The following is a 27,425-nucleotide window of genomic DNA, read 5'->3' as shown; positions in this document are numbered from 1 at the left end:
GGAAAAATCCTCAGGAACCTGCAGAACAAGCCCTGGGAATCGCCTGCTCATGGTAGTGACTCTGATTCCCACTGTCTTTCTTTATAGAGAGACAACAGGGGAATTGGGGGTACCAGGAATTATTAGGAATATTATTATTAGGTATAAGAATTATCCAGGGTCATTATTATTAGGTAATTAGTTAATAATTATTAGGTAGCAGGAATTACTGGTAATGCCACACAGTGTCAGGAGCGAGCCTGGTCCTTCCCTGCTGGAGCTGGACCTGGATGAGGATGTTCCCTCTCTGCGACTGAATCCCATAACAAGAGTGAAAATGGCGCCTGGGAAGGAGGAATTTTAATGGAAAATACTGTGAAAAGCTTCAGCTGGGTGGGGAACAGTCTGGGGGTGGGTGTGGTGCCCATTGCTTGGCTGTGGCCACCTGGCACAAGCATCCACTGAGCCAGACCTGTGGGAAGAGTGGAATCGTGTGGCACCGTGCGGACCAGTGCCGAGTAAATCCTGGCTGCAGCATTCCCAGCCCTTCTGGAGACATCCTGGTTTTCATTCGCTCCAGCAAAACTTCCCCTCCAAGCCCTGTGTTTCCCAGAGCTCACAGGTAATTGAAGAACCACTCCTGAATACATGTTGGCATTGGCTTCAGAATGGAGATGTTTATTGCTGTTTAGGAAGACAGAGAATTGTCAAGGCTTTCCCCCCCACCCCCCTGCTGAATTTGGCATGAAAAGGGACCAAGACTTCCAGGAAATTCTGTAGCTTTGACTTCTAAAAAAAACCAAGTTGGCAAGTGCTGGTTCTGCCATAACGCCTGAGTGATTAAATGTGGATCTCAATTGGCTGCTGAGCACGAATGAGAGACTTTGGGGTGTCACTGTCCCCTGTGCGTGGCCCGGACAGGCGGTCACCAGACTCCTCCTAAAGAGGACATGTCACCTCATGTACCTCAATGCAGCAGTACCCAGGACCTTTCTTGCTTGTGCATCCAGTCTTGGCGTGGGGTTTGCTGCCCAGTGTTGTCACCATCAGCCCCCTGTGCCACCCCCAGCAGAGCTTGCAGCTGTCACTGTGCCACATGCCCTGTCCTGCAATGCTCTTCCTGTGGCACCTTTGTGTTTGGAAATGCCACCCATCTGGTTTTGTCAGGGATGAGCTACTCCTTGCTTATTATTTTGGGGTTTATTTTTCTGTTTATCAGCAGATTTTCCCTGGGTTTTGTAGGAGAGCAGAGAGTATTAAGGTCTATTTCCCTTTCATGATGTTGTGGTACTTGAAGGTGACGAATGTGTCTGAGCTGGTGTGGGGCCAAATTCAGCTCTGGCATAAACAGAGCCTTTGAAAGCAAGGAAGTTTCTCTTCATCCCTCCCCATGCTGTAACTCCTAAATTAGAGACAACACGTCATCAAAACTCAGGGTCCATATCCTGAACTTTTTGACCCTGTTGAGGTCAACAGCATCTTGGGGCGATGGTGTTGATTTGTACAGGGGCAAGTCCTGGTTCATCCGGGCTGGTGGATGTCCCTGGGGGGACCTGCCCATGTTCCCCATCCCCACTCCTGGATCTCAGACTGTCACGGTTGTGTTTTCAGACATTAAGAAAGAAAGGTTTTAACGGCTGTGACAGCCCCGAGCCTGATGGTGACGACTCCATAGACCAGAGCCCTTTGATGGAGGATAAATACCGCAAAGGCAGCGAGGATCTGGATATCCTGTTCAAGCGATACGGTGTAAGTACCTGCCTGTGGCTGGAAAACCTTCATTATATGTTCTTTTCTGTTTTGTTTCTCTTCTGTTTGACTTCCTCCCAACCTCATCCCCTGCTCCCTCCCCAACACCCCCCCGTGTCCCCCACACGTAACAGGCGCTGAACAAGAAGCACAGGGAGTGCGAGAGCCCAGAAGGGGATGAAGTGTTTGCACTGACCCCGCAGACGGAAGAGAAATATAAAAAGATTGATGAGGAGTTTGATAAAATGATGCAGAGTTACCGGCTCGCAGTGAGTAGCTGGTGGCCTGCAGCCCCTGATCCCCTCCCCGGTGCCTCCAGGTGACGGGGGGATGGATTTTGCATGGCTTTGCTTCGGGGCCATGCCATGCCTTGGGAGCCGATGCCCGCAGCCCCCATAGCCCGGAATGCACCCGGATCTGATGGGTGAGGTGTATGAGGGGCCTTGAGGGTCCCTCCTGTTTCCCACCCTTAGGAAAACGGTTCCCATTAGCTCCAGCATTCCTGAACTTTCCTAGCTCTGGCTGAGCAGTGTAGGAGGATATTGCTGTTCTTGCCTCCTCTGCGGCAAATACTGAATTAGGGCCTCCTTTTTCACGCTCTTTTCTCCCCAAAGAAAGATTTTTATTTGGGGTAAGATCCCAATGTCCATGTGAGCTGGTGGTGGGGGCCAACCCCTCACATCCCTTCAGAGCTCGGCCCAGTTTGTGCTATTTCACAGTAATTCCCCCCAAATCCACCAAGCCCTCGGGGCAGCTGGTGGCCGTGGCAGAAGTCCAGGGAGGTTTTAGCCTGTGATCCTGGAGCTGTCACCGGCACCAGGGTGGCATCAGGACAGTGCTGAAAGGGATTTGTGTCAGGAGACAGGAGGAGGAGGGGGACATGTTTCAAATTAGTTGTTAGTTCAAGGGAGCAGAGACTATCAATGCAGGCAACGGCTTTTCGGGGGGATTAACCCTGAGTCGCTGCAGGCATAATTAATGCTGTGGGAGCAGGAGGGAGGATCATTTTCCAGGGGTGGATGCAGCACAGCAAAAATGACATGCATATCCCCATGCAAAATAATCTGCCCTCCTGTGCATTGCAAACCCCCACAGGTTAAAATTCTGTATTTTCTTGGGAAGTAGGTCTTGTGAAATCCCTGCGTTTTATGTTGCTGACTCAGCACTGTGTTGCTCCAGGAGCGTTGCAGGGACCCCAAAATCTGCATCTCCATCCCCTGCATCTTGGGGTGGAGGGCATGGGGCAACTGCCCTGAGACACGAGAGGGCAGGGGAGGTGGAGGAGAGTGGGATGCAGGACGTGATGGTCACTTGCAGCTCTGCTGTGACAGCGAGCCCAGCCCCAGTGGTGGGTTCAGGGCAGGATTAGCTCTGGTGAGGCTCGGATCTACCTCATCCTCCCTGGTCTCACTAGTGGAGAGCAGATGTCCACCCTACCAGTGCTTGTGTCGTGTGGGGACACAACCTCAGCTGGACATGCACCTCCCTAGCACCTGGCACAAGCCCTGCCACTGGCACAGAACAGGCCCAAAAGCCACCTGAGCTTTCCCTTCAGGAAGCAGGGGCTGCTGAGCATCACTATGTGTCTGCTGCAAAGGGAGGGCTCCCAGCAGGCTCCATCATCCAGACATGCCAATCCAAAGGGACAGTCCACGCTTCAAAGTCCTTATGGCTGGTGGCATTCAGGTGCTGGGTGGCTCCTAGTCAGGGCGTAGCATCTGGCTCCCCCACTAAACCTCCCTGGCAGCGAGGGGCCGAGCGGTGCAGGTGGAGCGTGTGTGGTTGAAGAAGACGCTTTTCCATTTTAACTGCTGGGTTGGTTTTGTGTGTGACCAGAACTAACGTGGTGGGGTGGCCGGGGCAGCTTAATGACAGCCGTGTCCGCTAACGAGAGGCCTTGGCGGGGCTTCTGCCTCTGTTGTTTGTCCTTGCTTCTAACGAGAGCAGAAATCCTGTAGTTTGGCTGATGTGTGCATCTTGTGCCCCAGATTTTGGACCGATGTGCAAACCACTGTCCCTAGTTGTGTCCTCCTTGGGGCAGGGGGTCTGGTGACCTGCGTGTGTGTTGCTGCACGTCAGGACAGCATCAGCCTGATGCTTGTCTGCAGGTGCAATGAGAGAGCTGGATTAAGGCGAAGCTCGGCTCTCCGGCCAGTGTATCCACCTCTTGGTTCTGTCATGGTGTGGCTCATGCTGTGATGCAGAGGGGGTTTAGCTCTTCCTCTCCCCCTCCCTGGGGACGTGCACGTGCACAGATGTGTTGGCACTTGGTTTGTTACACAACGCTGCTCTGGTGTTCATGCAATACCCAAGAAACCCTCCTCCTCCTCCTCTAGTTCTGCTGCCATGCAGGATGAGGTCGTGGGGCTGAGCAGAGGGAGCTCAAGCTCTCCCCAGCAGTGCGGGAATTGCTGAGCCCTGCCTCTGTGAACAGAGTGGTGCTGCAGCGCAGGCTCAGAGCTGCCGTCCTCGCAGCTTGGCTGCAGCCCCGGGGTATCTCTGAAGGACAGGATGCCCTTGGGAGGCAGGTGGGGAGGGTTGCTGGCAGCGAGGAGTGGGTGAGCAGCGTCCCACTCCTTCCTGCCATCCTCCCCTCTGCCTCCAAGGAGCAGCATCCATCCAGGAGCAGATTTCTGGAGGGGAAGGGGCCACAGGACAGCATCCCCCAGTTGCAGTGGGGAGATTCTCAACTCCCTCTGCCCTCACCAGTGCAACCTCTGGGGTACTGGGTCTGGCCCTGCCATGGTCCCATCCAGACCTAGGCTACTCTGCTTCTGTGTCCCTGGGCAAATTAAAGTGGGACTTTAGCAAAGCCCCTGCTAAAGCCTCTAAGCAGGTGCCGACTCCTGTTAACGAAGAGCAAATCAGTGACATAAGACAGACAGCCAGGATAATCGCAGCGGGTCTGGCTCCCACGGGGACACTGGTAGGTGAACCTGGTCCTCGACCTGTGGCCAAGGATAGGGCTTTTAGCAATGCTCTCGCTTTCCTGGGGTCAGCTCCTCCTTCCCAGCAGCTCCCAGAGGAGCCAGGATGGATCCCAGTGTGACCCAGGGGCTGTGCAGAGCAGAACGAGTCTTTCCCAGGTGCTCAGCCACCAGCAGCAGTGTCAGCCCAACCTGGGATCCTTAGAGGGCTCTTCCCACCCCACTGGCTGAGGAACAGCCTCCTAAAATCCTGCTGGCTGCTTGGGGTGAAGGATATTGCTGAGCTTGGCCACTCCTAGTGCTGGTGAGGGCAGGCCATGGATGTGCTGCTCACCTTCACACTCTGGGGTGTGCTCAGCCTCTCCTCTGTGGCTGCCCTGAACACACTGAGAGTAAATGAGTCCAAAACAGCTGGTTGCAGAGTTCTGGTGTGTCCAAGGGGACAGCCCGTTGCTCTTCCTGGTGTTCCCCAGTGAAGTCTGGGCTCTGGTGCATTCCCCTGAAGGGCCAGTGTGGATTCAAGCACAGCAGTGCATGCCAGCAGTGAGATGGAGGTTTGGGGGCCCTAACTGTCCCCCCTTAATCAGCAGGGGGTGTTGCTGCTGCTGTGCTGCAGGAACTTGGCCCTGGCTGCCCTTTACCCCCTGCTCTCTGTTCAGTCCGCAGTGCCCGCTCCGAACTTCGCCATGCCCGTGACGGTGCCGGTGACCAACCAAAACACGCTGCAGTTCAGCAACCCAGGCAGCTCTCTGGTGACCCAGTCCCTGGTGACCTCCTCGCTGACAGACCCTCGGCTCCTGTCTCCACAGCAGCCAGCACTGCAGAGGAACACAGTGTCCCCAGGGCTGCCACAGCGGCCAGCCAGTGCAGGTGAGCCACGCCATCACCCTTCACACCCTCACCTCCACATCCTCTCTGCCCAGAGCCTGGCTGGCCATGCAGCACCGAGCGTGGGGCTCCCCAGGTAGCAGGAGTCACCCCTGCTGCCTCCATCCCCTGCCCAGGGGACTGTGTCCCAGCATCCATGGGTAGCAGGAGCAGCCTGGAAGGGTTGTTGCTCCTGGATGTGTGCTGCTGTCCTCCTGCCAGAGGTCGATGCCTCCAGTTTATGCCTTGGTCCCAAACTGAGGGCAACCCCCTGCCTTACCCAAGTCTCTTTCAGAGCTGGATCTGTGCAGGGATCTGTTTCAAGGTTGGACAGCGCAAGATGAGTCACCCAGAGCTGTTCCCAGCCTTGGGGGTGGCTGCCCGCGTCCGCTTGCTGGTGGCACTCTGGTGACATGGGACTGCTGCCTAAAAAGGGCTGTTCTGAGTCGGGCCGGGCTGGTTGCAGTTGGTCGCCAGTGATTACTCATGTGGCTCTGCTGACAGATTGGAGGAGCTGTCATTTCCAGTGGGGACTGGCAATGGGTGGTGTAAGGTGGGGTGGGGGAGAGGAGTTGTCACCAGTGTCCCCTGCAGTGGTGGGGTGGAGACAGGGACGACGTGTGACCACAGCCCGGCTCTCCTGCAGTGTGATCATAAATAATAATAGCTTGCAGAAAAGCCCCTGCCTGCTATTTTGGGTGTCACAGATGGTCTGTAAAAGTTGCACGGGCTGCAAATGGCAGAGCTGGTGCCTGTGACCGTCTGGATGGAGGGTGGGCTCTGCAGAGGGGTTGGATTTGGGGAGAAGGGCTGGGACAGGGCATGCCTCCAGAAGCAGGTTGTGTGGTGGGTCAGGGCGAGCATGGGGAATTGCCTGGCTGGAATGCAGCAGCAGCAGTGATTTGGGGACAGCTGGTTTGCTCACTGCTCTCCCTGCAGGGGGCCTCTGAGGTGCCTTGGAGTGCTCAGGTATCAGGATGAGGCCCCAGACCCCAGACAAGGGTCATTGTGTTCCACGACATGTCCCATAGAGCAGCATTTCACTCCAGGCAGGGCAGCAGGACCCTCCTGTGGCACAGGCAGCCACCACTCTGGCTGCAGGGTTCTCCTGCCCTCTCGCAGGCCCCTCGGAGGAGAACAGAAGAGGCTCCGTGGTAAAGCAGACCCCGCTGGGGGCTCGGCATTTCCAGCTCGCTCGCTGCTCATTTGAGGGGGAGCATTTTGTGGTTGTGAGCGCAGAGGTGTTCCAAGTCCAGCCATCTGTGTCTCATTCGCTCACTGCCTGGGACATGGAAGAAATCCTGTTTATAGGAGCCAGGGCCTTGCATGTTAGAAAAACTCTTTTTTTCTTAGATTTTTTTTTTAGCACTGCACTGGAGCCGGGCCTGTTGTTTCCAAAGCAAACATGCAGCAAGCGCTGGGTGGGTGCCTTGGCACTGGTGAGTGCCATGGGCTCGGGGGTGGGAGGAGGGCAGACAAGGGGGTGTACAGGGCTGTCAGTAGGGTTGGCATCACTCACCCAAGGGAGTGATCCTGCTTCAGCAGCATGGGCACCGGGGGCTGGGATGCAAGTGGAGTCCCACAGCAGGGCACAGTCCCAAAACCCTGGTGGGGTCCCTCCTGCAGGAATTTGGAGGCACCAGGACATCTGGCTTTACATCCCTGTCTATTAAAGGGAACGTGCTGTAGTGTCACGTCTGCCACATTTTGTGGGTCACTTTGCCCTTTCTCAAGCTGTACAGTTTCAGGGGCCACTGTCCAGTCCTGCTCCCATGTGGGGAGCAACTGTGCTACCCTGCAAGGCAATGGCTCAGCCCTCCCGCCCTTCTCCTGCTGTCAGGGGCTCACTTGCAAGCCTGAAGCCGAGAGCCATGGGCTGAATAAAGGTTTCTGTCTCAGGTTCCCCCATCTGGGTTGAGAAGGGCTGGGTGGTGGTTAGAGGTGGGGTTTGGGATCGGAGGCTCCTCGTTCCCCAGCCCAGGGCTCCGGGATGACTGTGGTTGCAGCCTCAGAGCCTCCGCGCCGGCTCTTGGCCGCAATCGCCGCCTGCGGCGTGGCCAGGCAGCCCCAGCTGGGGAATAGGTGGCTTGAAGAAATAACTCCCTAAGATGGCAGAAAGAAGTCAGATCTTGCAGGCAAGGCCAAATGTTCAGATTTTTGGGAATGAAAAGGCCTCTGGTCTGGTTTTTCCCGGCCTGGTGGGGAGTGGCGGCACTTTCCAAGCGTTGGGACCGTGGGAGGCCGGATCATAGCAGAGTCCTGGCAGCACAGGAATGGTTTCCATTCGGCGTGAACATTACAGGGGGGATAGTGTTTCACGTCGTGCTGCTGGGGCTCTCTTCCCCGGCAGCACCAGCCCTGTGTCCCCCAAAGGGGAGCTTGGAACAAAATAGCCACAGTGTTTTCCAAACTGCCTCCTTTGGAGCAGGCTCCTGTGTGCCTGGCTCTTTCCCAAAGGAAACGGATCTGCCTGGATAATGTTTCCCAACCTGATCACCAGGAATGCTGCTCATTTTGCCCAGGACTTTCTCCCTAGGAATGCAACCCTTACTTACATTTCTCTGCTTTCCTCCTTTGTGCTCCTCCCCCACTTTCTGCCCCCAAAAAGTAGGGATGCTCTCCCTGTTTCTGCAGGGACAGTGACCGTGTGTTTCTGGTTGCTTTGCAGGGGCAATGCTTGGGGGAGACCTGAACAACACAAATGGAGCCTGCCCGAGCCCTGTGGGTAAGTGAGGAACCTTTCAGCCCTGTGCCCAGGGTTCTGTGTGCCACTCCTGCCATTGGTTTCCCCACGTGTCCCATAGGATTTTGCTTTACTGTTCAGCATCACCAGTCCATAGGGAAGTCCTGGGGAAAATTTTGCTGCTATTGTCAGTGGGAGGTGTTGGCATGTGGAGCTTCAGGCCAGTGCCTTTTTGTGCAGTGCTGGTTGCAGTCAAGATCTCAGAGACTGAGGCATGTCCATCTCCCCTAGGTCTCTGGGAGAGCTGAAGAACAGGGAAGTGACCCCCAAGGACCAGGATTTAGGCAGCACTGGGTTTAGCTCCTTGTCCTGCACCCAGTTCCCCCCAATCTTGGGTGATGAATTAACACCCAGTTCCTCCTCATGCTTGGGCCTTATAAAACCACTTTACTGCAAGGAAAAAAGCTCATTAAGATCCCTTTCCACTGCGAGAGCCTCAGTGCTAACAAGGCTCAGGCCTTGTGGCTCAGCTCCCCAGCTGTAAAATGCACTAACAACATCTCCATCCCCACATCTGGGTGTGTCGCCGGCGGGCTGAGGACGTCGGGCTGGCGCTGGTGTGGCCACAGCCCAGAAAACCAGTGATGGTGCCGGGTCCTGCTGGGAGGCTGCCACGGGCTGCAGTGCTGGGCTTGGCACGGTGGGTGCTGTCCGACCCAGGGCACAGGCAGCTTTGCTCCAGCAGCCTGGCTCCTCACCCCCTTCAGGTGTTTCTGCAGTGGGGCTGCGGCTGACAGAGGAGGAGTGTGAAATTCCACATTGCCCCAATTAAAACCAAACCAGAGCCAGGTCCCACCGGTTGTGTGGATGGGGCTGTTCCAGCTGTGGATCAGCAGCGCTGTGGCTGCCCATCCTTGTGCCCTGCACCACAGCCACTCCTGGGAATAGTCTATTCCTTGTGCTGGGCAGCAGCCGTGACAGTGCCACCTTGAGTGTTGTGTTCAGTTCTGGGCCCCTCAGTTCAGGAAAGATATTGAGGAGCTGGAGCAGGTCCAGAGAAGAGGCTGGAGAAGGGACTGGAGCACAAGTGCTGTGGGGAGAGGCTGAGGGAGCTGGGGGTGTTTAGCCTGGAGAAGAGGAGGCTCAGAGGTGACCTCAGCACTGTCTGGAACTGCCTGAAGGGAAGTTCTGGCCAGGTGGGGGTTGGTCTCTTCTCCCAGGCACTCAGCAATAGGACAAGGGGGCACGATGGGCTCAAGCTCTGCCAGGGGAAATTGAAGTTGGAGATCAGGAAGAAATTCTTTGCAGAGAGAGTGCTCAGGCATTGGAAGGGCCTGCCCAGAGAGGGGGTGGATTCCCCATCCCTGGAGGTTTTTCAGCTGAGCTTGGCCGTGGCACTGAGTGCCATGATCTGGTAAAGGGACTGGAGTTGGACCAAGAGTTGGACTTGATGATCTCGGAGGTCTTTTCCAACCCAATCCATTCTATGATTTTATGATTCTGTGATTTCTTCCCAGCTGTGCCTCCAGAGCAAACCCTGCCAGGGCGGTTTGTGGGGCTGCACCTCCCCAGGGCCTCGCAGTGCCCAGCACGGAGCTTTGCTGCTCCTCGAGGACAGAGGGAAGGGGCCGTCGTGCCGAGGCACCTCGGCGGCCCCTCTCCCCCCCAGCCGCCCCCACGTCAGCTGTCGGGAGCAGCCGTGGCAGTGCCGAGCTTGGCATGGCCCCTGAATGTCAGCATTGACGTCACCGGAGCATTCCCCGCGTTCCTGCTGCCACTGCAGGAAACGGGCGTGAGGAGCAGGGACAGCCCGGCCGGGGCCAGCCCCGGACCTCCCGCTGTCCCCGGACCCCTCTCCGGGGCTCCCGGCGCGGCCGCAAGGAGCGGAGCGTGGCTCTGGCTCCGGCTCTGGCTCTGGCGCTGCGCTTTCGGTTTTCAGATACCTGGGACATCTCTTCCTTCTCCTCCTCCTCCTCCTCCTCCTCCTCCCTTGCAGTCTCTGCAGCACTGAGTGATCACCTGCTGCCTCTGAGTCATCAGCTGCGGGTGCCTCTGGCCGGATCCTGCAGCGATGCCGGCTGTATCCCGGCTGTATCCCGGCGCTATGCCGGCTGTATCCTGGCTGTATCTCGGCTATATCCAGGCCTGGCTGTATCCCGGCTCTATGGCGGCTGTATCCCGGCTGTTTCCACGCTCTGTGCCGGCTGTTTCCAGGCTCTATGCCGCCTGTATCCCGCCTGTACCCCAGCTGTATCCAAGCTGTACCCTGGCTCTATGCTGGCTGTACCCCAGCTGTATCCCAGCTCTATGCCAGCTGTATCCCGGCTGTACCCCAGCTCTACACCAGCTGTATCCCAACTGTATCCCGGCTCTTATGCCGGCTGTACCGCGACTGTACCCCAGCTGTATCCCGGCTGTATCCAGGCTGTATCCCGTCTGTATCCAGGCTGTACCCCGGCTCTATGCTGGCTGTACCCCAGCTGTACCCCATCTGCATCCCAGCTCTGTGCTGGCTGTATCCCAGCTGTACCCCGGCTGTACCCCAGCTCTATGCTGACTGTATCCCAGCTGTATCCAGGCTGTACCCCAGCCCTATGCTGGCTGTATCCCAGCTGTATCCAGGCTGTACCCCAGCCCTATGCTGGCTGTATCCCAGCTGTATCCAGGCTGTACCCCAGCCCTATGCTGGCTGTATCCCAGCTGTATCCAGGCTGTACCCCAGCCCTATGCTGGCTGTATCCCAGCTGTATCCAGACTGTACCCCAGCCCTATGCTGGCTGTATCCCAGCTGTATCCAGGCTGTACCCCAGCTCTGTGCTGGCTGTATCCCAGCTGTACCCCGGCTGTACCCCAGCTCTATGCTGGCTATATCCCAGCTGTACCCCGGCTGTACCCCAGCTCTGTGCTGGCTGTATCCCAGTGGTACCCCGGCTGTACCCCAGCTCTATGCTGGCTGTATCCCAGCAGTACCCCAGCTCTATGCTGGCTGTATCCCAGCTGTACCCCGGCTGTACCCCAGCTCTGTGCTGGCTGTATCCCAGCTGTACCCCGGCTGTACCCCAGCTCTGTGCTGGCTGTATCCCAGCTGTACCCCAGCTCTATGCTGGCTGTATCCCAGCAGTACCCCGGCTGTATCCCTGCGTCCTGCCCATGCACCACAGCGTGTGCCGCCCTCGGGATGCAGCACCCAGCCCACCCCGCCTGCCCTGGGGAGGGGATGCTGAACCCTGGTTGTCCCTGACTCTTCTCAAATGCACACTGGGGTGATGCAGAGGCAGCCCAGAATGCTTCACTTCTAGACCCATTTTATTTTTTGGTGGGGTGCCCTTTACTGGGAAATCCTGGCAGGAGTGCAGCCCTTCTCTCTCTGGCCCACCAGAATGGCTGGATCCAGGCTGGGTGGACACGGTGATGGCAGTGCTCAAGGCCACCCAACTTTGGGGGTGAGTGGCAGCACTGGAACCCAAACCAGCTCCCCTCCAGCACAGGGGCCACCCTGATCTACACCCCAAGTGATGCACACGATAGTGTGGCATGCCTCAAACAGGGATCACTACGTGTGCACCCATGTCAGTGCCAGCTTGGGAAGGAGAATATCAAGGGATTTCACATTTCTTTAGGCTTATCCATGGCCAGTGGCACTGTGGGTAGTGAAGGTCACCTAGGGAATTTCTGCACCTTTGTTTTTAATAAATCTGAAAGCCAGTGGCTTTATGAATGGGATGCTGCCAGCTCATGGTGCATGGAGGTACCGGGACCTGATGCCCCAGGCACAGGCCTCATGTGTGGCTGCTCATGGTGGTTTAGTCTGGAGAAGAGGAGGCTCAGGGGAGACCTCATCACTGTCTAGAACTACCTGAAGGGAAGTTCTAGCCAGGTGGGAATTGGTCTCTTCTCCCAGGCACTCAGCAATAGGACAAGGGGACACAATGGGCTCAAGCTCTGCCAGGGGAAATTGAAATTGGAGATCAGAAAAAAAATCTTTGCAGAGAGAGTGCTCAGGGATTGGAATGGGCTGCCCAGAGAGGGAGTGGATTCCCCATCCCTGGAGGTTTTTCAGCTGAGATTGGCCGTGGCACTGAGTGCCATGATCTGGTAAAGGGACTGGTGCTGGAGCAAGGGTTGGACTTGATGATCTCGGAGGTCTTTACCAACCCAGTCGGTTCTATGATTCTATGAGACTGGAGGACACCTTGCTGAGGACAGGAAAGCTGGTCCCCTCCCTCCATCAGGGACATGGACAATGGAGTTACCAGCCTGTAGCAGCCTGTCCACCACAAGCAACCCTGATGGCAGCTGCCAGGCACTTGGTGGGGCAGCACCTGCTGGCCCTGGTGGCATCAGTGGGATCAGACCCACGGCTCCCAGGGAGCTCAGCTGTCCCCTGTGCCTGGTTCACCCCATCCCTGCTGCGTCCAGCCCTGGCACAGCTCTGGAGAGGCAGCGGCTGGCACTCGGCCCCCGCACGCCGCGGCGTCACTGCCACAGCCGCCTGCTGAAATGCAGATGCAGCGCAATGGTAGCTGTGATTAATAATGCAATCAGCGACCTATTTTTCCTGGTCTAACGTGCAATGAATATGAGGGCTGAATCCTGGTGATTGCTGAACGCCTTTCTATCTTTGGGGCCTATTCAGGAAAAAAAAACAACCCTCATCAGAACAGTAATCTGATCCAATTTATTCCTTTCCTGATGTTCATCAAATCTTTTCCTTTTTAATTTTTTTTCTTCCTTTCCTTTCTTCTTTTTTTCCCCCTTCTTTGCACATAAAATCCTTATGTGGGGCAGCAGGAGGAGGAGGAAGGAACCTCAGATCTTCAAAGGGACACTGGGAGCAGTGAAATGAGTCCTCACAGAACCACAGCCCCTTTTTGCTTCTCCAGTACCATAAAGAGACCTTAGAAATGAATGTACCATGGCCACAGTGCCTGGCCAGAGCATGTAAAGAGCCTCTGATCAGGTCTCTGAGATGTACTGGGTGTTACTCCAGGAACAAGGGGAAGTTCCTGCAGGTTGAGGAGCTGCCCTGGGTGCTGGAGGCTCAGGGCCACTGCCTGCCCTGTCCTCAGCATGCAGGGTGAGCCTGCCTGAATGTGGGAGTGTTTTGGGGAGCCTGGGGGAATGAGGTGCTGCTCTCCAAGGGAGGAGCATCTGTGGAGCCCCACTGTGACACTGCCTGCCGTGCACATGCTTATCCACAGCTATGCATTCACCATCACCATGGATTTCCCACCATGCATTCACCACTGCCATGTATTCCCTGTCACCATGCATTCCCCACTGCCATGCATTCGTAGAATCAAAAAATCATGGAATGATTTGGGTTGGAAGGGACCTTAAAGATCATCTAATTCCAATCCCCCTACCATAGGCAGGGACATCTCCCACTAGAACAGGTCACTCAAGGCCTTGTCTGGTCTTTGGGCATCCACAACTTTCCTGAGGAAGCAGTTCCAGTATCTCACCACCTTCATAATGAATAATTTCATTATAATATCCAGCCTAAGTGTCCCCTCTTTCAGTCTGTACCCATTCACTGCCATGCACTCACCATTGCAGTCCTTTCACTGCTGTGCATTCACCATCACCACGTATTTACCTCCTTCCTCTGTGTCACCCATTTTTGTGCAGGAAATGGCTATGTGAGTGCCCGAGCCTCTCCGGGTCTCCTTCCTGTGTCCAATGGCAGCAGCCTGGGCAAGATCATCCCAGCCAAGTCCCCGCCACCGCCCTCACATGGGACGCAGCTCGCTGCCAACAGCCGCAAGCCAGACCTGCGTGTGATCACCTCGCAGAGCGGGAAGGGGCTGATGCACCACCTGGTGAGTGCCTGTGGGTTCATTGGGACACCAGGTGGGGTGGGACAGGATCCCCTGCTAGTGGACAGGCCACAGAGGGACTTGGTGCTGGAGCACAGGCTGTGCAGCACCTGTTCCGTGCAGTAGTAGAGGGAGCTGGCTGGGGCCATGCTGGTGGGAAGATCTGAGGAGGAAGGCTTGGATTCCTGTCTGCACCACGCTGGATGGTGCAAACCCTGTGCTGGGCACCGCTCTCACTCCTCAATGCCCCGTGGAGGCGAGGGTGCGGTACCTGCGAGCGCGGGGTGAGGCGGGCACGGGGCGCTCAAGTTAACGGTGCCTCTCGGTTCTCTCCCTGTTCTCTTGCGGGCAGACCGAGGACCACCTGGCTCTGGTGAGTTCCCTCTGAGTGTGCATGGCAGTGGGGTGGGACGTGCGCCACTTGTCCCCCTGGTCCCCGCAGCCTGCCCTGGCTTGGCAGAGGTGTGGAGCATGCAGAGAGGTGGCCATTGGCTCTTTTGCCCTCTGTTGGGAAAGCAATGGGGTGTGGGCACCAGCATATATCCAGTTCTAACTCAGGAAATCACTTTTAGGAACATCTGGTTCCCTATGGAAAAGGAGGAGCTGACATGAGCTGTAAAGTGCCTGTTTCTCCACCAAGGCCAGAAGATCTGTGCTGGTCCCCCCAGGGAGGTCAGCCAGGGTCCCTCTGAGGGCTGTGTAGCCAGGCTGGGCACCTCCACTGGCCTGGGCCTGCCCCGTGGGCTTTGCTGGAGCCACCACAGTTACAGCACGGGAAGACCTGGCCCATTGTCAGCACATGAGAGACAGGGAGTAAATCAGGCTCTTCCCATATTAAGGATATTATTTAAAGCCTGTGTAAATCCACTGGCTGGCTGGTGCACTCCCTAAACCTCCCTTGTGCACGGGGCAGTTTTCCGTGTTATTTTTATGGCTTTTTTTCCCTCTTCCTGCCAGCAAAGTGAATGCCACCTTGTTTGTGGCAATGATTCACTCTGCTCTGTTGCTATTCTGGTGCAGGGCAGATGGGCGACAGGTCAGCACAGCGAGGGAAGGGCGAGAGCTGCTGCAGGATGCAGCTCACAGCCAGAGAAAAGCTCTCCAAAACACAGGAGTAAGCCAATCCTTCTGGCAGCCTGCAAGGAGACACTCTTGGCCAGGGCAAGGATGGGCCAGGGCTTTGGCAGACGTGGATTCTGCTGTTCTTTGTGGCCCCAAACCCTTCCTGCTTGCCCCCTCCCAGCACCTCCCTGCCTTGGTTTTCCTATGTGCAGAGGGAGAGCAGTCACTTGCCACCTCCCCATCTGCTCATCCCTGTTCCCACTGCCCAAGGCGTTCCCTGGCTCTGCACTGGAGCAGCTTTAGGCAAAAATCCACCAGGATGGCATTAACAGCTTTAATTGTTGGTCTGAGCTAACCCGGCGGGATTTTGCCTGGAGTGAAGAACATCCTCTCCCCAGCTGAGGTGGTAGTGGGGAGATGGAGGGTGACAAAATGTGGGCAGTGGAGGAGAGGGACATGGGCACGGCTGGATAAGGAAGGGGAATGTGGAGCCTTGTCCCTGCCAATCCCTTTCCTGCCCAGTTCAGATGCCCCCCTGTTAACCTTCTCCCCAGATTTTCTCCCTCCATGTTGCTCAACCTACACACCAGATCCTCCCTCCAAATGGCAGCTCCCACCTCTTTCCAGGTGGCAGCAGGATGAGTCAGTGGCCCCTCTGCTGAGTCCTGCCACTCTGCCTGGAGCCTCTGCCTGCAGCCCCAGCTGTGCCATCTCTGGCCCTGCTGCTGCAGCTTTGGGCTCTGAGCATGCTCTGCTCCTTTAGAGGGGGCAGACAGGCGTCTCCCCATTTTTCTCCACACTCCTAACATTCCAGGGGGAACAGGATCCATGTAGAGCCCATAGCAACACACCATGGGCTCCCTGGGAGCATGTGCATGGTTTGGTGCCAGCCAGAATGGCAGCACCATGTGTGGGCATGGAGTGTGAGTGGCACGGGGTGGGGAGCTGCTTGCACACTGTTTCCTGCATGATTTGGGGTGAAAATCAGGATGACATCCCTGCATTCACCCCAGAGTATAACAGGGATTCCCAGGGCTGGTACACCTGGCCCAGCCTGTGTCCCACCAGCCCAGCCCTCCAGCCTGGCTGCACTCATCCCTGTGCCTCTGCTCTCCTGGGAAAGCTGCAGAGCTCCAGAGCAAGGGGCAGAGGGGTTGGGGCTCTAAAAGGCATCCCGCTGGGGTGGCTTGGGGTCTAGTAGAGGCAAGAGAGGGACGAGGCTGGGTCCTGCCCTCTCTGAAGGCATTTCTGCCATGTCCTTAACCCATGGGAGTGGGCACGGCTGAGGGTGGCTGCCAGCAGGATGCATGCCAGGAAAACCCACTCCTAGAGCCCAGGGCTTTAGCAATTAGAGCCCTGGTAATCGTCTTCCCTGGGCGGCAGGAGGGACCTGCAGGCTGGGCAGTGTGTGGGCGCAGGGCATGCAAATCCAGCACAGCCAGGTGCTGTCACCCTCTGCAGGTGGCCAGGGCAGTGTTGGAGCCTCCAGCCTTATCCCAGGAGAGTCCTCATGGCCATGAAGCATTACATGGTCAATGCCCAGCCCTCCAAGGCTCTGGGAGCCCTCGGTGCTGGAGAAAGGCTCCTCGCTGTGTGCTGGGGGCACAGCCAGCCTCGTGCCAGGCATGATTTAAGCTGGGCACTGCCCCAGTCTTCACAGGATGACGTGTGCTGGGGTGCTTCGGATTAGAGTCAAGCCTCTTGAGTCTGATTTAAATCAGATCAGCAGAGACAGCCCAGATTATCTGCCTTGTAAACAGGGCTGAATCTGACCTGTAGATCCACCCACATAACTGCATGGAAAACCACGGTGGGAGTCTGTCGTGCACTGGTCCAAGGGCAGAATTTTTCCACAGTGGACCTGCTAATGCCTGAGTCACCAAAACCTTGTGAGGGCACTGAGCTGGCAGGTTGCTGAGCACTGGACTTCAAATTTAGGAATACCAGAGTCCCTTCAAAATCCTGAGGCTGATGCTCAGCATCCCAAGCTTCCCTTGAGGCAGGGGCTTGTTCTTGGCCACTGGAGATGCAGGGAAGAGCATGTGTTGGCTCTGCATTGCCCCAGACGATCCCGGTGGTCTCTTTGTCGCTCCTTCAAACTTCACACACAACCTCTGGAAAACAGTGAGGAACAGTCTGAGGCATCCTGCTGATGTTGCCCTACCACCCATGCAGGGACATGACTGGTCCTGGTGGATGAGGCCCAGTCCTGGGCAGGAAGGGGTCCCAGGGCGAAGTGACCTGCAGATGAGTGTCACAAGGTCCAGAGTGTCAGCATCTGGTGCGGTTTCCACTTTGCTTGTTGCAATATGGAATGGCCAGAGGATCAGTCCTGCTTGTCCCACACTCTCTGTGTTCAGCCCCAGTGCATGCCCAGTGGGTCTTGAGGGGGCCACAGCCCATAAAGATGACAGAGTGCAGCCATCTGTGTTTTAACTCCCTCCCCATTTGTTCCCACAGCAGAACACACAGCGGTTGGGTGTCTCCCAAGCAACTCACTCTCTGACCACACCAGTTGTTTCCGTGGCGACTCCAAGTTTGCTGACACAGGGACTGCCCTTCTCTGCCATGCCCACAGCCTACAACACAGGTGAGAGCAGCGGCCAGGTTAGAGCTCTCCACTGGGTGAGTTAACAGGAGAGGAAATGTGCTGCTGCAGGGATGTGCCCGTGCCCTCCGAGCAGCTGCGTTCTTGCTCGTGGAACTTGCTGCTGCAAGACACGGTTGAGTCCAAGGATTCCACAGGATTAAACTCAAGAGGGAAGTCATTATATAAATGCTGAGAGCTCACTGTTGTAGCCAGAAGGGCTGTGGGGGTTGGTCCTGTCCTGCTGTAGCCCATTGTACTGTGCAAGTGGATGCTAATTACAGCTACACCCATCCCCAGGCTCTCAAAAGCTCAGGGGGATGTTGTAATAGGGGCTTAATGACAGTGAGCATAGGCCCCCAAAAGTTTGGGAAGAATGCAAACCAGCCTGCTTGTAGGCACATCTGATTCAGCCTGGTGGGTTTCAAGCCAGCCCGAGGCAATGGTGACAGTGCAGTTGCCCAAGCAAAGGGATTGTTCATCTGGCACCTGTCAGACCTCCCTGAAAACTCTGAAGACTTGCTGGTTCTCTGTGTAGCTTGCTCTGGCTCAGAGGAAAGTCTGAAAAAATGTAAAAAGCTGCTTGTCTGGAAGAACCCTGAACAGGCATGTTGGGAACTCCCTCTCCTAATTAGTAGGTGTAGCCGTGAAGATGCTGGTTGTGCGTGACAGGGCTCCTGTCCCTGCGTGGCAGCTGGAGTTGGCCCTGTGGTTCACCAGCCAGGCTGGGCACAGCCAGAGTCCTCAAATAGGTTTTAATTGAGCCCTGTGCTGCTGCTCAGGGCAGAGGGGGCTGAATTCCGGCTCTGTGTAGTTATTTTCTCTCACAGTTGACCACGGGCAGAGCCTTGTTCCTGCCTGAACGCCAACAGTGCCAAGGGGTTTGTGGTGGGAGGAGTGTGTGGGGCATCACTATAGGGTACAAACTCCAAGCCTGGAGTGTTGCCACTTGTTCTGCCAGGGCTGTGCTGTTAACTGGGTGAGAATTGCCTCGATTTGTGAACCATCTTGAACACAAGGAATGGCTGAGGGAGCTGGGGAGGCTCAGCCTGGAGAAAAGGGGCCTCTTCTCACTCTCTACAACTCCCTGTCAGGATGATGGAGACATGTGGATGTTGGGCTCTTCCCCCAGGTAACAAGTGACAGGACAAGAGGAAATGGCCTCAAGTTATGTCGAGGGAGGTTTAGGTTGGATATTCAGGAAAATTTCATCGTGGTAGAGGTGGTCAGGCATTGGAACAGGCTGCCCAGAGCAGAGGCAGTGTCACCATCTGTGAAGGGATTTAATAGATGTGTGGATGTGGCACCTGGGGACATGAGTTTAGTGGTGGCCTTGGCAGTGCTGGGGGAATGGTTGTACTCGATGGTCTTGGGTGGCTTTTCTAGCCTATGTAATTCCATGTTCCTGTGATGCTGCCAAGGTGATCATCTTGTAGGTCACTGTGGGGTGCAGATACCCTGAGCAAACTCTCAACCTGGAGCATTTCCACTTGTTCTTTCCAGGACTTACCTGTTAATTGGGTGGGAATTGTCTGGATTTCAGGCTGGTGCAGTTGTGCCAAGCTGCTCCCTGGCCAGAGTTATATGCCCTTGCAGCTGAATACAGTCAAACCCAACCATTCCCAGCTCTGTGATCCGGACAGGCTCCAGCTCCAGCCCTGGTGGGGCTGCAGGGGCGGCCACTGTAACCAGTGGGTGTCTGGAGCTCCCAAACCAGAAGGGCCGGTGTGGGGGGTGAAGGACAGAGTGGGGCAGGGAACCACGTTCTGGGACATCGGGTGGGGTGTGCCGGGGACCTGCCGGCGGCGTTGGCAGCAGTTCAGCACCAGCACAGCCACCTCTGTGTGCACTGCTGGGGTGGGGACTGCTGAAACCACGAGACACCCAAAATTACAGAGAGAAAGGGAGAGGGAGAGGCACGGGGAGGGTTCCATCAGCTCTGCGGATCGGTGCTGTCTTTGTCAGGCGATGACGTGGTCAACCAAGGTTTGACCATCTCGGGGAGGAGCAGCACTTTGCCCCTGCTTTTCCCCCTCGTCATTCCCACCCTTTGTAAAATTCCTCCCTGGTATGAGCAGCTCCCCATTTAGTATGTTCCCGAGGTCCTGTATAGGAAGGGCATCGTCCTGCAAGCGTGGGATGGTACCGGGATGTGGGGTGCCCGTGGCGGGGGACGCGGTGACAGCTGCGTGTCCCCACGGTGGGTGGGGAGCGCCCCCTGCTGTCACGCGGGACACCACATGTGTGGGGATGTCAGGTATGGGTGAAGGTGCCCCGGGCACAGGTGGGGATGCGCCAGGTACAGGTGGGGGTGCCCCAGGTACACATGGGGAATGCCCCAGGCACAGACGAAGATACCTCAGATGAAGGTGTGCGAGGCACAGGTGGGGATGCCCCGGTATGGGTGAAGGTGCCCCAAGTACAGGTTAAGGTGCCTAAGGTAGAGGTGGGGATGCCCCAGGCACAGGCAATGATGCTTCAGATATGGGTGGGTCTCACCAGCTGTCAGGAGGGTAAGAAATGTGTGTCTTTGTACACGCAGCTGGAGGGTGGCTCTGGGGGTGTCTCACACACCTGTGGTCCTTCCTGGGGGAAGCTGGACACAGCTGTACCACGGGGCTGCCCCTGCCACTGCTGTGCCTGGGGGACAGTGGTGACATTTGGGATGTGGAGGGTCCTGCTAGCTTTGAGGCCAGAAGAGAACCGGATATAAGGAGGAAATTGTTTATGTTGAGGGTGCTGAGGCACTGGCATAGGTTGACAAGAGAAGCTGTGGCTGCCCCATCCCTAGCAAGGTTGGATGGGGTTTGGAGCAACCTGGGATAGTGGAAGGTGTCCCTGCAAGTTGGACTAGATGTCCTTTAAAGGTGCCTTGCATGGCACATAGTGCCATGGTCTAGTTGACGTGGTGTTTGGCCATAGACTGGACTTGATGATCTCAGAGGTCTTTTCCAACCTAACTGTGATTCTGTGATTCCAACCAAGAGCTCTGTCCCCTAGCCAGCATCCCTGTGGCACTCGCAGCATGAGCTGATATTCCATATGTGTATTTGTGTCTCTTGCAGGTCTCCATCTTCTCGCAGTGCTCAGGGCACTGTGGGAGCAGGTTTGACATTGAAATGACTGAAGGGCTCCTTCTCTTCCAGATTATCAGCTGACGAGCGCTGAGCTGTCCTCGCTGCCAGCATTCAGCTCACCTGGAGGGCTGTCCCTTGGCAACATCTCTGCCTGGCAGCAGCAGCAACAGCAGCAACAGCAGCAGCAGCAGCAGCAACAACAGCAACAGCAGCAGCAGCAGCAACAGCAACAGCAACAACAGCAGCAACAACAGCAGCAGCCGCAGCAGCAGCCGCAGCAGCAGCACCTGGTCCCTGTGTCACTAGGAAACTTAATGTAAGTGAAACGGGTTCCAGGGCTGCTCGCCCGAGGCTGTAAGAACAAAGAGTGAAATGGGGAATTCCTCCAAGGTGCCAAACCTGCAGAACCCTCCATGGGTTCTCTGGCCTCCCACTGCTGGGCCTCAGTGGTCCACGCTGTGTTTCTGGGGGTAGAAGCAGCTGCAGAAGGAGCCACCCCAGACAGCTTGGGAAGTTTGGGGTGTCCTGTCCCTGCCTTGGTAGGAGTGACCCAGAGTCACCAGCTGTGATCAGGGTGACAGCACACTTGAGGATGCTCCAAGAGCTGTGTCCTGCTACCTGTCCACAGCAGGATTGCTCCCTGCTCTCACCTGGGGGGCATGAGATCCAGCCAGAGGCAGTGTTAGATGAGACAGAAGTTGCAGGATGAAGTGTCTGGAATTCTGCCCTGCTGGTGTAGGAAGAAGGTGGCTTTTAGTATTGCAAATGGATTGCTTTTCTCCAGGGAAGAAAACACAAAACTTGCATATTGGAGGAGGTTTTCTGAAGGGGATTTTCTTTTAGTCTGAAATAAAGCATCCACACACCAAGGTACTTGGCAAAAATAAAGATTTAAGCAACTAGCCTGTGATCACACTGAGGGTGTGGGACAAAAACAGGCAAGAATTGAAGAGGGGGCATCAGTGACTTTGCCCCAGTCACTGAGTCATAAACTCTGGTATCTGCAGCATGAAGTGCCAGGTGAATGGATGGAGAAATGGATGGATAGACAGAAGGAGGGAGGGGTGGATGGACTAGACTAGGCTGTTGTACAGAGAGTTCAGTGAATTTCCTCACTGCTTGGAGCACATTTTCCAGCCACGGCAGGGCAGCAGCTTCCCCAGCAGCCACCCAGACCTCCTGCACCAATATGGAAAGTCTGGGTGAAATTTTGGGTTGTAGTAAAGAGGTTGAGAAGTTTCTCAGTTCGGAGCAAAGCCCTCCACCAAGTCTGTGCAGCCCATGGGAATGCTGGGGCAGAGCCATAGGGACATCCATGGGACAGGGATGTCACAGCCTGTCCCTCTCCTGCTGCTTCAGGATGGTGGGTGGGATCGGGGCTGGATCACAGGGTGCTGGGGAAGGATGGGTGCTGCTCACAGGGTTCTGTGGATCTAATCCCAGGCTGGCAGTGATGCATCCTGGTCAGTGCACAGTTCATGTATTCTGGAGTCATAATGATTCATAATTCTAATTATGAATCCAGATTAATAATCTAATCCAGGTTCATAATCCTGTGTTCACTTGGCTGTGAGATGTGCAGGTTCTGGATTCTGTGGATTGGAGGGTAAAAGGCTGCCAAAAAGCTAATAATGAGAGATTTCCCATTATCTATTTTTTCATCTGTTACGCCCCCTCCTTCCCCTTCTGCTCTCCTCCTTCTCCTCCTCCTCCTCCTCCTCCTCCTCTCCCAACCTCTTCCTCTGCCTTCCGGACGCCCAGACAAGGGAGTCACTTGTCCCACACCACCACTTTGACTGTCAACACCAACCCCAACATCAGCATCAAGTCGGAGCCCGTCTCGCCCAACCGGGAGAGGAACACTGCCACCCCGCTCAGCACCTTCCCCCACCAGCCCCGGCACGAGCCCACCGGCCGCTCGCCCGTCGACAGCCTCAGCAGCAACACCAGCTCCTACGAGGGCAGCAGCGAGCGGGACGACCCCGCCCGCCCCGATTTCGGCTCCTCCCTGGGGCTCCTGCGACCCACCAGCGAGCCCGAGGGGGAGAGCCCCTCCGTAAAGCGCATGCGGTTGGATACCTGGGTCACATAACGGGGCCCTGCTGTCCCTGGGAGCGCCGCCGGCTCCGGTGGGGCCGTGGGGAGGGGGCGGGAGGGGCGGGGGGGGGTGAAACGGGTGATGGGGATGGGCTGGGGTGGGGGGAAGTTATCATAAACTGCCTGAGAAATAGCTTTAGGATTTTGTAGGCATTCATTCTAGCGCAGCAGGCGACGCACGCAGTACATACGGCTCTCCTTGGCCGCGGCCGCAGGCTCGGGAACAGCCGCGTGTGTGGGAACGGGGCACTGGAGTGGAACATCTGTGTCCTCGCCAAAAACAGCAGCCTCTGGGGATGCTCCCCCGCGGGCGGGTGGGCCGGGCAGGTGGTGCCCACTGGCCGGAGAGACCCCCCTGGGAAGTGGGACCGTATCCCTTGGGCAGAGCGCCTGCAGCAGGACAGGGTCTGGGGACAGACAGGGCACCCCCAAAATGCACCTTCACCCCTGCCCAGGCACTCACTCCTGGGTCCCTGTGCAGGAAGAGGCAGTTCAGACATGATCAGCTCTCCAAAAGCTTGAAGGGTTTGGCAGACACCAGTTTTCCTCAAAAACGCTTTTCCTACACCAGTTTTCCTGAACCAGCTGGACAGGGAGGCTGAGAGGTTCAAGGAGAGCCTGGCTTTGGTATGAAACGGGGTGCAGCTGCATCCACAGCCTGCTTGGGCCTCCTGGATGCTGGAAAGCTGCATCCCCGGAGTAAGAGGCAGATTTTTAAGGCTTAATCTGGTTTGCATGACAAGTGGATGCAGACAGGATCCTTTCATCCTTCCTGGCAGAGCAGGAGTCTCCACCATTTCTGACCAGGGTCTCTGGAACACTGGAGTTCCTCTTTCCCAAGAAAGCCTTGCCCTTGCCTGGGTGAAGTGGATGTGCAGAGGGAGGGTCCATTAGTGCTGCTTTTCCAAGAAAATTGTGGGATTTACCAAGCAACATCCATAAAAGCATTTTTAAAATGGATTCCCATCCCACATGGGCCAAAGCTTTAAATCAAGAAAATGGGAAGAAATTATTTTTTTATTGAAGGTTGCAACTGAAATAATGAACCTTTAGGATTTTGCCTGAAGGTTTCTAGGCCTCAGAAAGGTGAGGGTGAGTCTTGACACAGTGATTTAGTGGAAGGAGAAAGGAAAAAGAAGAAATTTCCTCATGTTGCCACTTGCTCCAGCAAGTTTCCCAGGGATGGGTGTCGGTGCCCCCACCCCAAAATGCAGCACCCAGCTCAGGGCTGGAGGATATGGAGCAGAAGGGTCTGTTCCCAACCTGTGTAGGTGTTAGGGATGGGCTTTTTCCCTGCAGGCGCTCTCCTCTGGAATGTTGGTCCCCTCTGCCCCTCCCAGCCTTGTCACCCTGTGCAGGGACACCCCGGCCAGACTCACCCCTGGGCTCACGGTCCCAAACTGGCACAAAACCTGCCTGGAATGCCATCTTTGCCATCTCCTTTGGCAGTTGGAGCCTGGCCAGGCTTGGGGGACTGCAGAGGAGCCGGGAGCTGCTTTGGGGTCAGCTCCTCCCAAACCAGAGCAAAGGGAGAGGAGCAGAGTCACAGTGGGATTTATCCTTCTCCTGGATCCCTCTGCCGGATGTCAGCAGCCAGCTCAGCACTGGAATGAGGCAGATGGCATAAAAATGTCCTGGCATGAGAGCAAACCAGAAGAGAATGAATGAGTTTTTATAAACTTTTCCCAACCAAGCATTTGTCCCAACGTTTCTAATTTGGAAAAACAAGACAAAAAAAGTTGAGGATTATTGGGAAATGAGCAAACTAAAGGGACTGGTTGGAGGAGGAGAGAAAATCCTCCAAGAATTCGGTGAAAATTCTTATCATGAGAAATGATGGCCAAAGAAGGAAAAAGGGACTTCATCCTGCCCAGTTGGGCCTGGCAGCAAAGGAGCCACTGGCCAAAATTCCTTTCAGGGGTGTTGCCCACACATCCCTCCTGAGCTGATGCCTGCCCTGACCTTCCCTCCTCTCCTGGTGGTTCATTGGTTCGGGTATGGAGACCTGGTGGAGAGAGCAGGGTGGGAGATGCTTGGCAGTGGTGAGGGTTCCTGGTACTGGCGTCTCACCAACATCCCCTGCCTGTGGAATGAGTCATGGAGTGACATGTGGAATAAAATTCCCCTGTCAAAATCTTACAATACCAAATTGCTGCCACAAAGGCTTTTGCAAATGATGGTTTTATTCTTTTTCAATGATAAGTTTGGAACTCCCTCTCCTGTTCCTGTGCTCTGGAGGGCCTTGGGCAGATGAAGGGAGGCCCATGGTGCCAGGGAGGGCTCCTGGCAGGCTTTGTGCAGTTAAACTCCCCGTCTCCCCTCCCCAAGCCAAACCCAGTGGGTACCACCGTGTGCCAGGGACATGCTCGGATCTCACCTCCAGAATGCTGGTGTGACATCGGCGGCAGAAGTGGATCTCCCTCCCTCCATCTCCGTTTGTCCATTGGGAAGTGGGAGAGCTGCTGCGGACCGTGGTCCTCCTTGCCCACGCTGACCCCCTGACCTGGTGATGCCGGATGTACCGGACGCGCACCTGAGCTCTTTGCACGGCCTTGCTTTGGAAATTAGGCGGGATAACGATGTCTCATCGCTCTGGTTTTGTATTTCTTTTTTTTTTCCTTCACAAAAAGAAACTCAACCCAACTACCCGGGGTCTGGCCCACTGGGAGTGGCGCAGTGGGAGGGCCTGGCAGGACAACTTACTCCAGAGACCCCAGCAGGGAGGAGACGGCGGAGACCCCCCCGGCACTCGACACCGTCGGTGCAGAGCAACCCCGAGCGGGGGACAAAACCCAAAAAACAGTTTTGCTCATGAACTTCATGCCCTGACTCCCAAGTTCACACTTTTCTGCCTGGAAGCTGAGAGCCTGGAAAACACAAAATCCAAGACACAAACGCTCTGGGTTACGTAGATGCAGGTTTAGATCTGCCTGGCGGGGAAGGCGCCGGCGGTTCGGTGCTGTGCCGGACGGATCGGCAGCAGCGCGGCAGCGGCACGCGACGATCCCCTGTGCTGGTGCCACGGGCAAGTACAGCTCGTGGGAAGGTGGGGATGCCCCGGGTCAGACACGGCTTCACGTTGTGGTGAAAGGGGTTTGGGGGCTGTTTGTCGGGGTCTTCATTTTGTTGGGGGCTTGGGGTTATTTTATTATTATATTCTATTTTTTTTGTCCGGGTCATTATCCTTTATTTCCCCCCAGACTGTAGTATCTGGTAAACTCCTCCTAATTTTCAAAAGACAACGAGAAGAATGACAATCTAAGAAACCAACACCCTCCTTTGTGCTTCTATAAATATGTTTCTGATCTAATTTTATTTCTTGTGCTCATCTGTACTGTTGACAGTTACAATTGTGTATAATTTTTTTTTAATTTGGAATTTTTGCGTTGTATAGGGTTTAGTTTTAAAATATATATATTTTCCATTTTTTAAAAAGGGGTGTTGCAAAAAAAAATTGCACGATTTAAATGACAATAGTTAAAATGCTGCAGTTTTTAGAGATGTGGAAGCAAAATGGAGCTTATTTATTCTCAAAGGCTATAAAGGTGTAAAATGCATGAAGAAAAAAAAAACATTTACAAAAAAAAAAAAAGACAAAAAAAGTGTAACCTGAACAAAGTGTAGCGTTAAAGATTTTAAAGGATGACAACAACAAGAAAAAAAGAAAAAAACCAACAAAAAAACAGCTAATATATTGTGTTTGGGCTAGTTTGCTTTTGTTTTTAATTGTTCCTTTTTTGGAGAATGAAATACAATTGTGTATATTTTCATATAAGAAGTATGCACTGAGATGTTTCCAAACTGATATATTCCTTTCTAAACGTGTGGTTACTTACCAAAGTCTGTTTCTGATCTTTACCTTCTGAACTCTCTGTGGATCCTCCAGCCTGTTCCGCCCGGGCCGACACCGCGGCCACAGGTAAGCCGGGGTGGGACACGGGCACTGCCCCCTCCTGTGCCTGCTCTGGGGTGCCAGGGGTGCCCAGCACCAGGGCGGCAGATTTGGGGTGCTGGTGGATGCGGTGCCGGTGTTGGGGGGCTGTGACCCCCGTCCTGGGAAGGCTGGTCTTTCCCAGGGATGGTTTTTGGGGTGTTTGCGCCATCAGTGGAGGGGCAGGGCTGTCCAGGACCACAGTGTCCCTCGTGGGGTGATGCCAGGGGAGCAGCATTGCTGGGGGCAGGTGCAGAGTAAGGGGAGGGTCCATGTGCTGGGAGCACAGAACAGGCAAGGACTCTGCTGCTGGCATGTGCCAGGATGGCCAGGATTTGGTGCAGAGAGGAGGAGGAGGAGGATGGAAGGAGGGCAGAGGGTCTGGCTCAGGTGATGCTGCTGCCAGCAGCCAGAGGAGCGGGATGGGGTGGGAAGTTGTCTGCCCACTCCAGGAGGAGATTTGGATATGGAGCAGACCCAAAATGGTATCTGAAACCCCAAATCCTAGGAAGGGCTTGGTGGGGTGTGGTGAGGATGGTGATGGATTGATGAGGATGGTCTCGCCTGCTTTGGGAGGCTGCAGAGATGATCAGCTGGCACCAGGGTTGGGTGTGAGAGAACAGGGTGACCCCCTGCTAACTGGGGTG

The 27,425-nt window shown here is 55.5% G+C and overlaps 1 protein-coding gene across 10 annotated transcripts in view; it reads left to right on the top strand.

Annotated features, from left to right (window-relative positions):
* MEF2D (myocyte enhancer factor 2D) overlaps nt 1-22,892 on the top strand; it is a 77,860-nt gene extending 54,968 nt beyond the window's left edge. For 7 of the 10 annotated variants that reach the window (XM_071579575.1, XM_071579574.1, XM_071579577.1 and 4 more), the window contains 8 exons: nt 1,591-1,728; nt 5,315-5,525; nt 8,191-8,247; nt 13,837-14,027; nt 14,377-14,397; nt 17,547-17,676; nt 20,820-21,066; nt 22,512-22,892. In XM_071579575.1, coding sequence (XP_071435676.1) covers nt 1,591-1,728; nt 5,315-5,525; nt 8,191-8,247; nt 13,837-14,027; nt 14,377-14,397; nt 17,547-17,676; nt 20,820-21,066; nt 22,512-22,842 — 1,326 coding nt within the window. In that variant the 3' untranslated portion in view covers nt 22,843-22,892. The remainder of the gene's footprint in view (nt 1-1,590; nt 1,729-5,314; nt 5,526-8,190; nt 8,248-13,836; nt 14,028-14,376; nt 14,398-17,546; nt 17,677-20,819; nt 21,067-22,511) is intronic. The other 3 variants (XM_071579582.1, XM_071579584.1, XM_071579583.1) reach the window with 3 other exon arrangements.
* Nucleotides 22,893-27,425: the final 4,533 nt, after the last annotated feature.

This window comes from Pithys albifrons, chromosome 30, assembly GCF_047495875.1.
Source record: "Pithys albifrons albifrons isolate INPA30051 chromosome 30, PitAlb_v1, whole genome shotgun sequence".
NCBI classification, from domain to species: domain Eukaryota; kingdom Metazoa; phylum Chordata; class Aves; order Passeriformes; family Thamnophilidae; genus Pithys; species Pithys albifrons.
The sequence above is the reverse complement of the archived record's forward strand: the minus strand, read 5'-3'. Positions and strand labels throughout refer to the sequence as shown.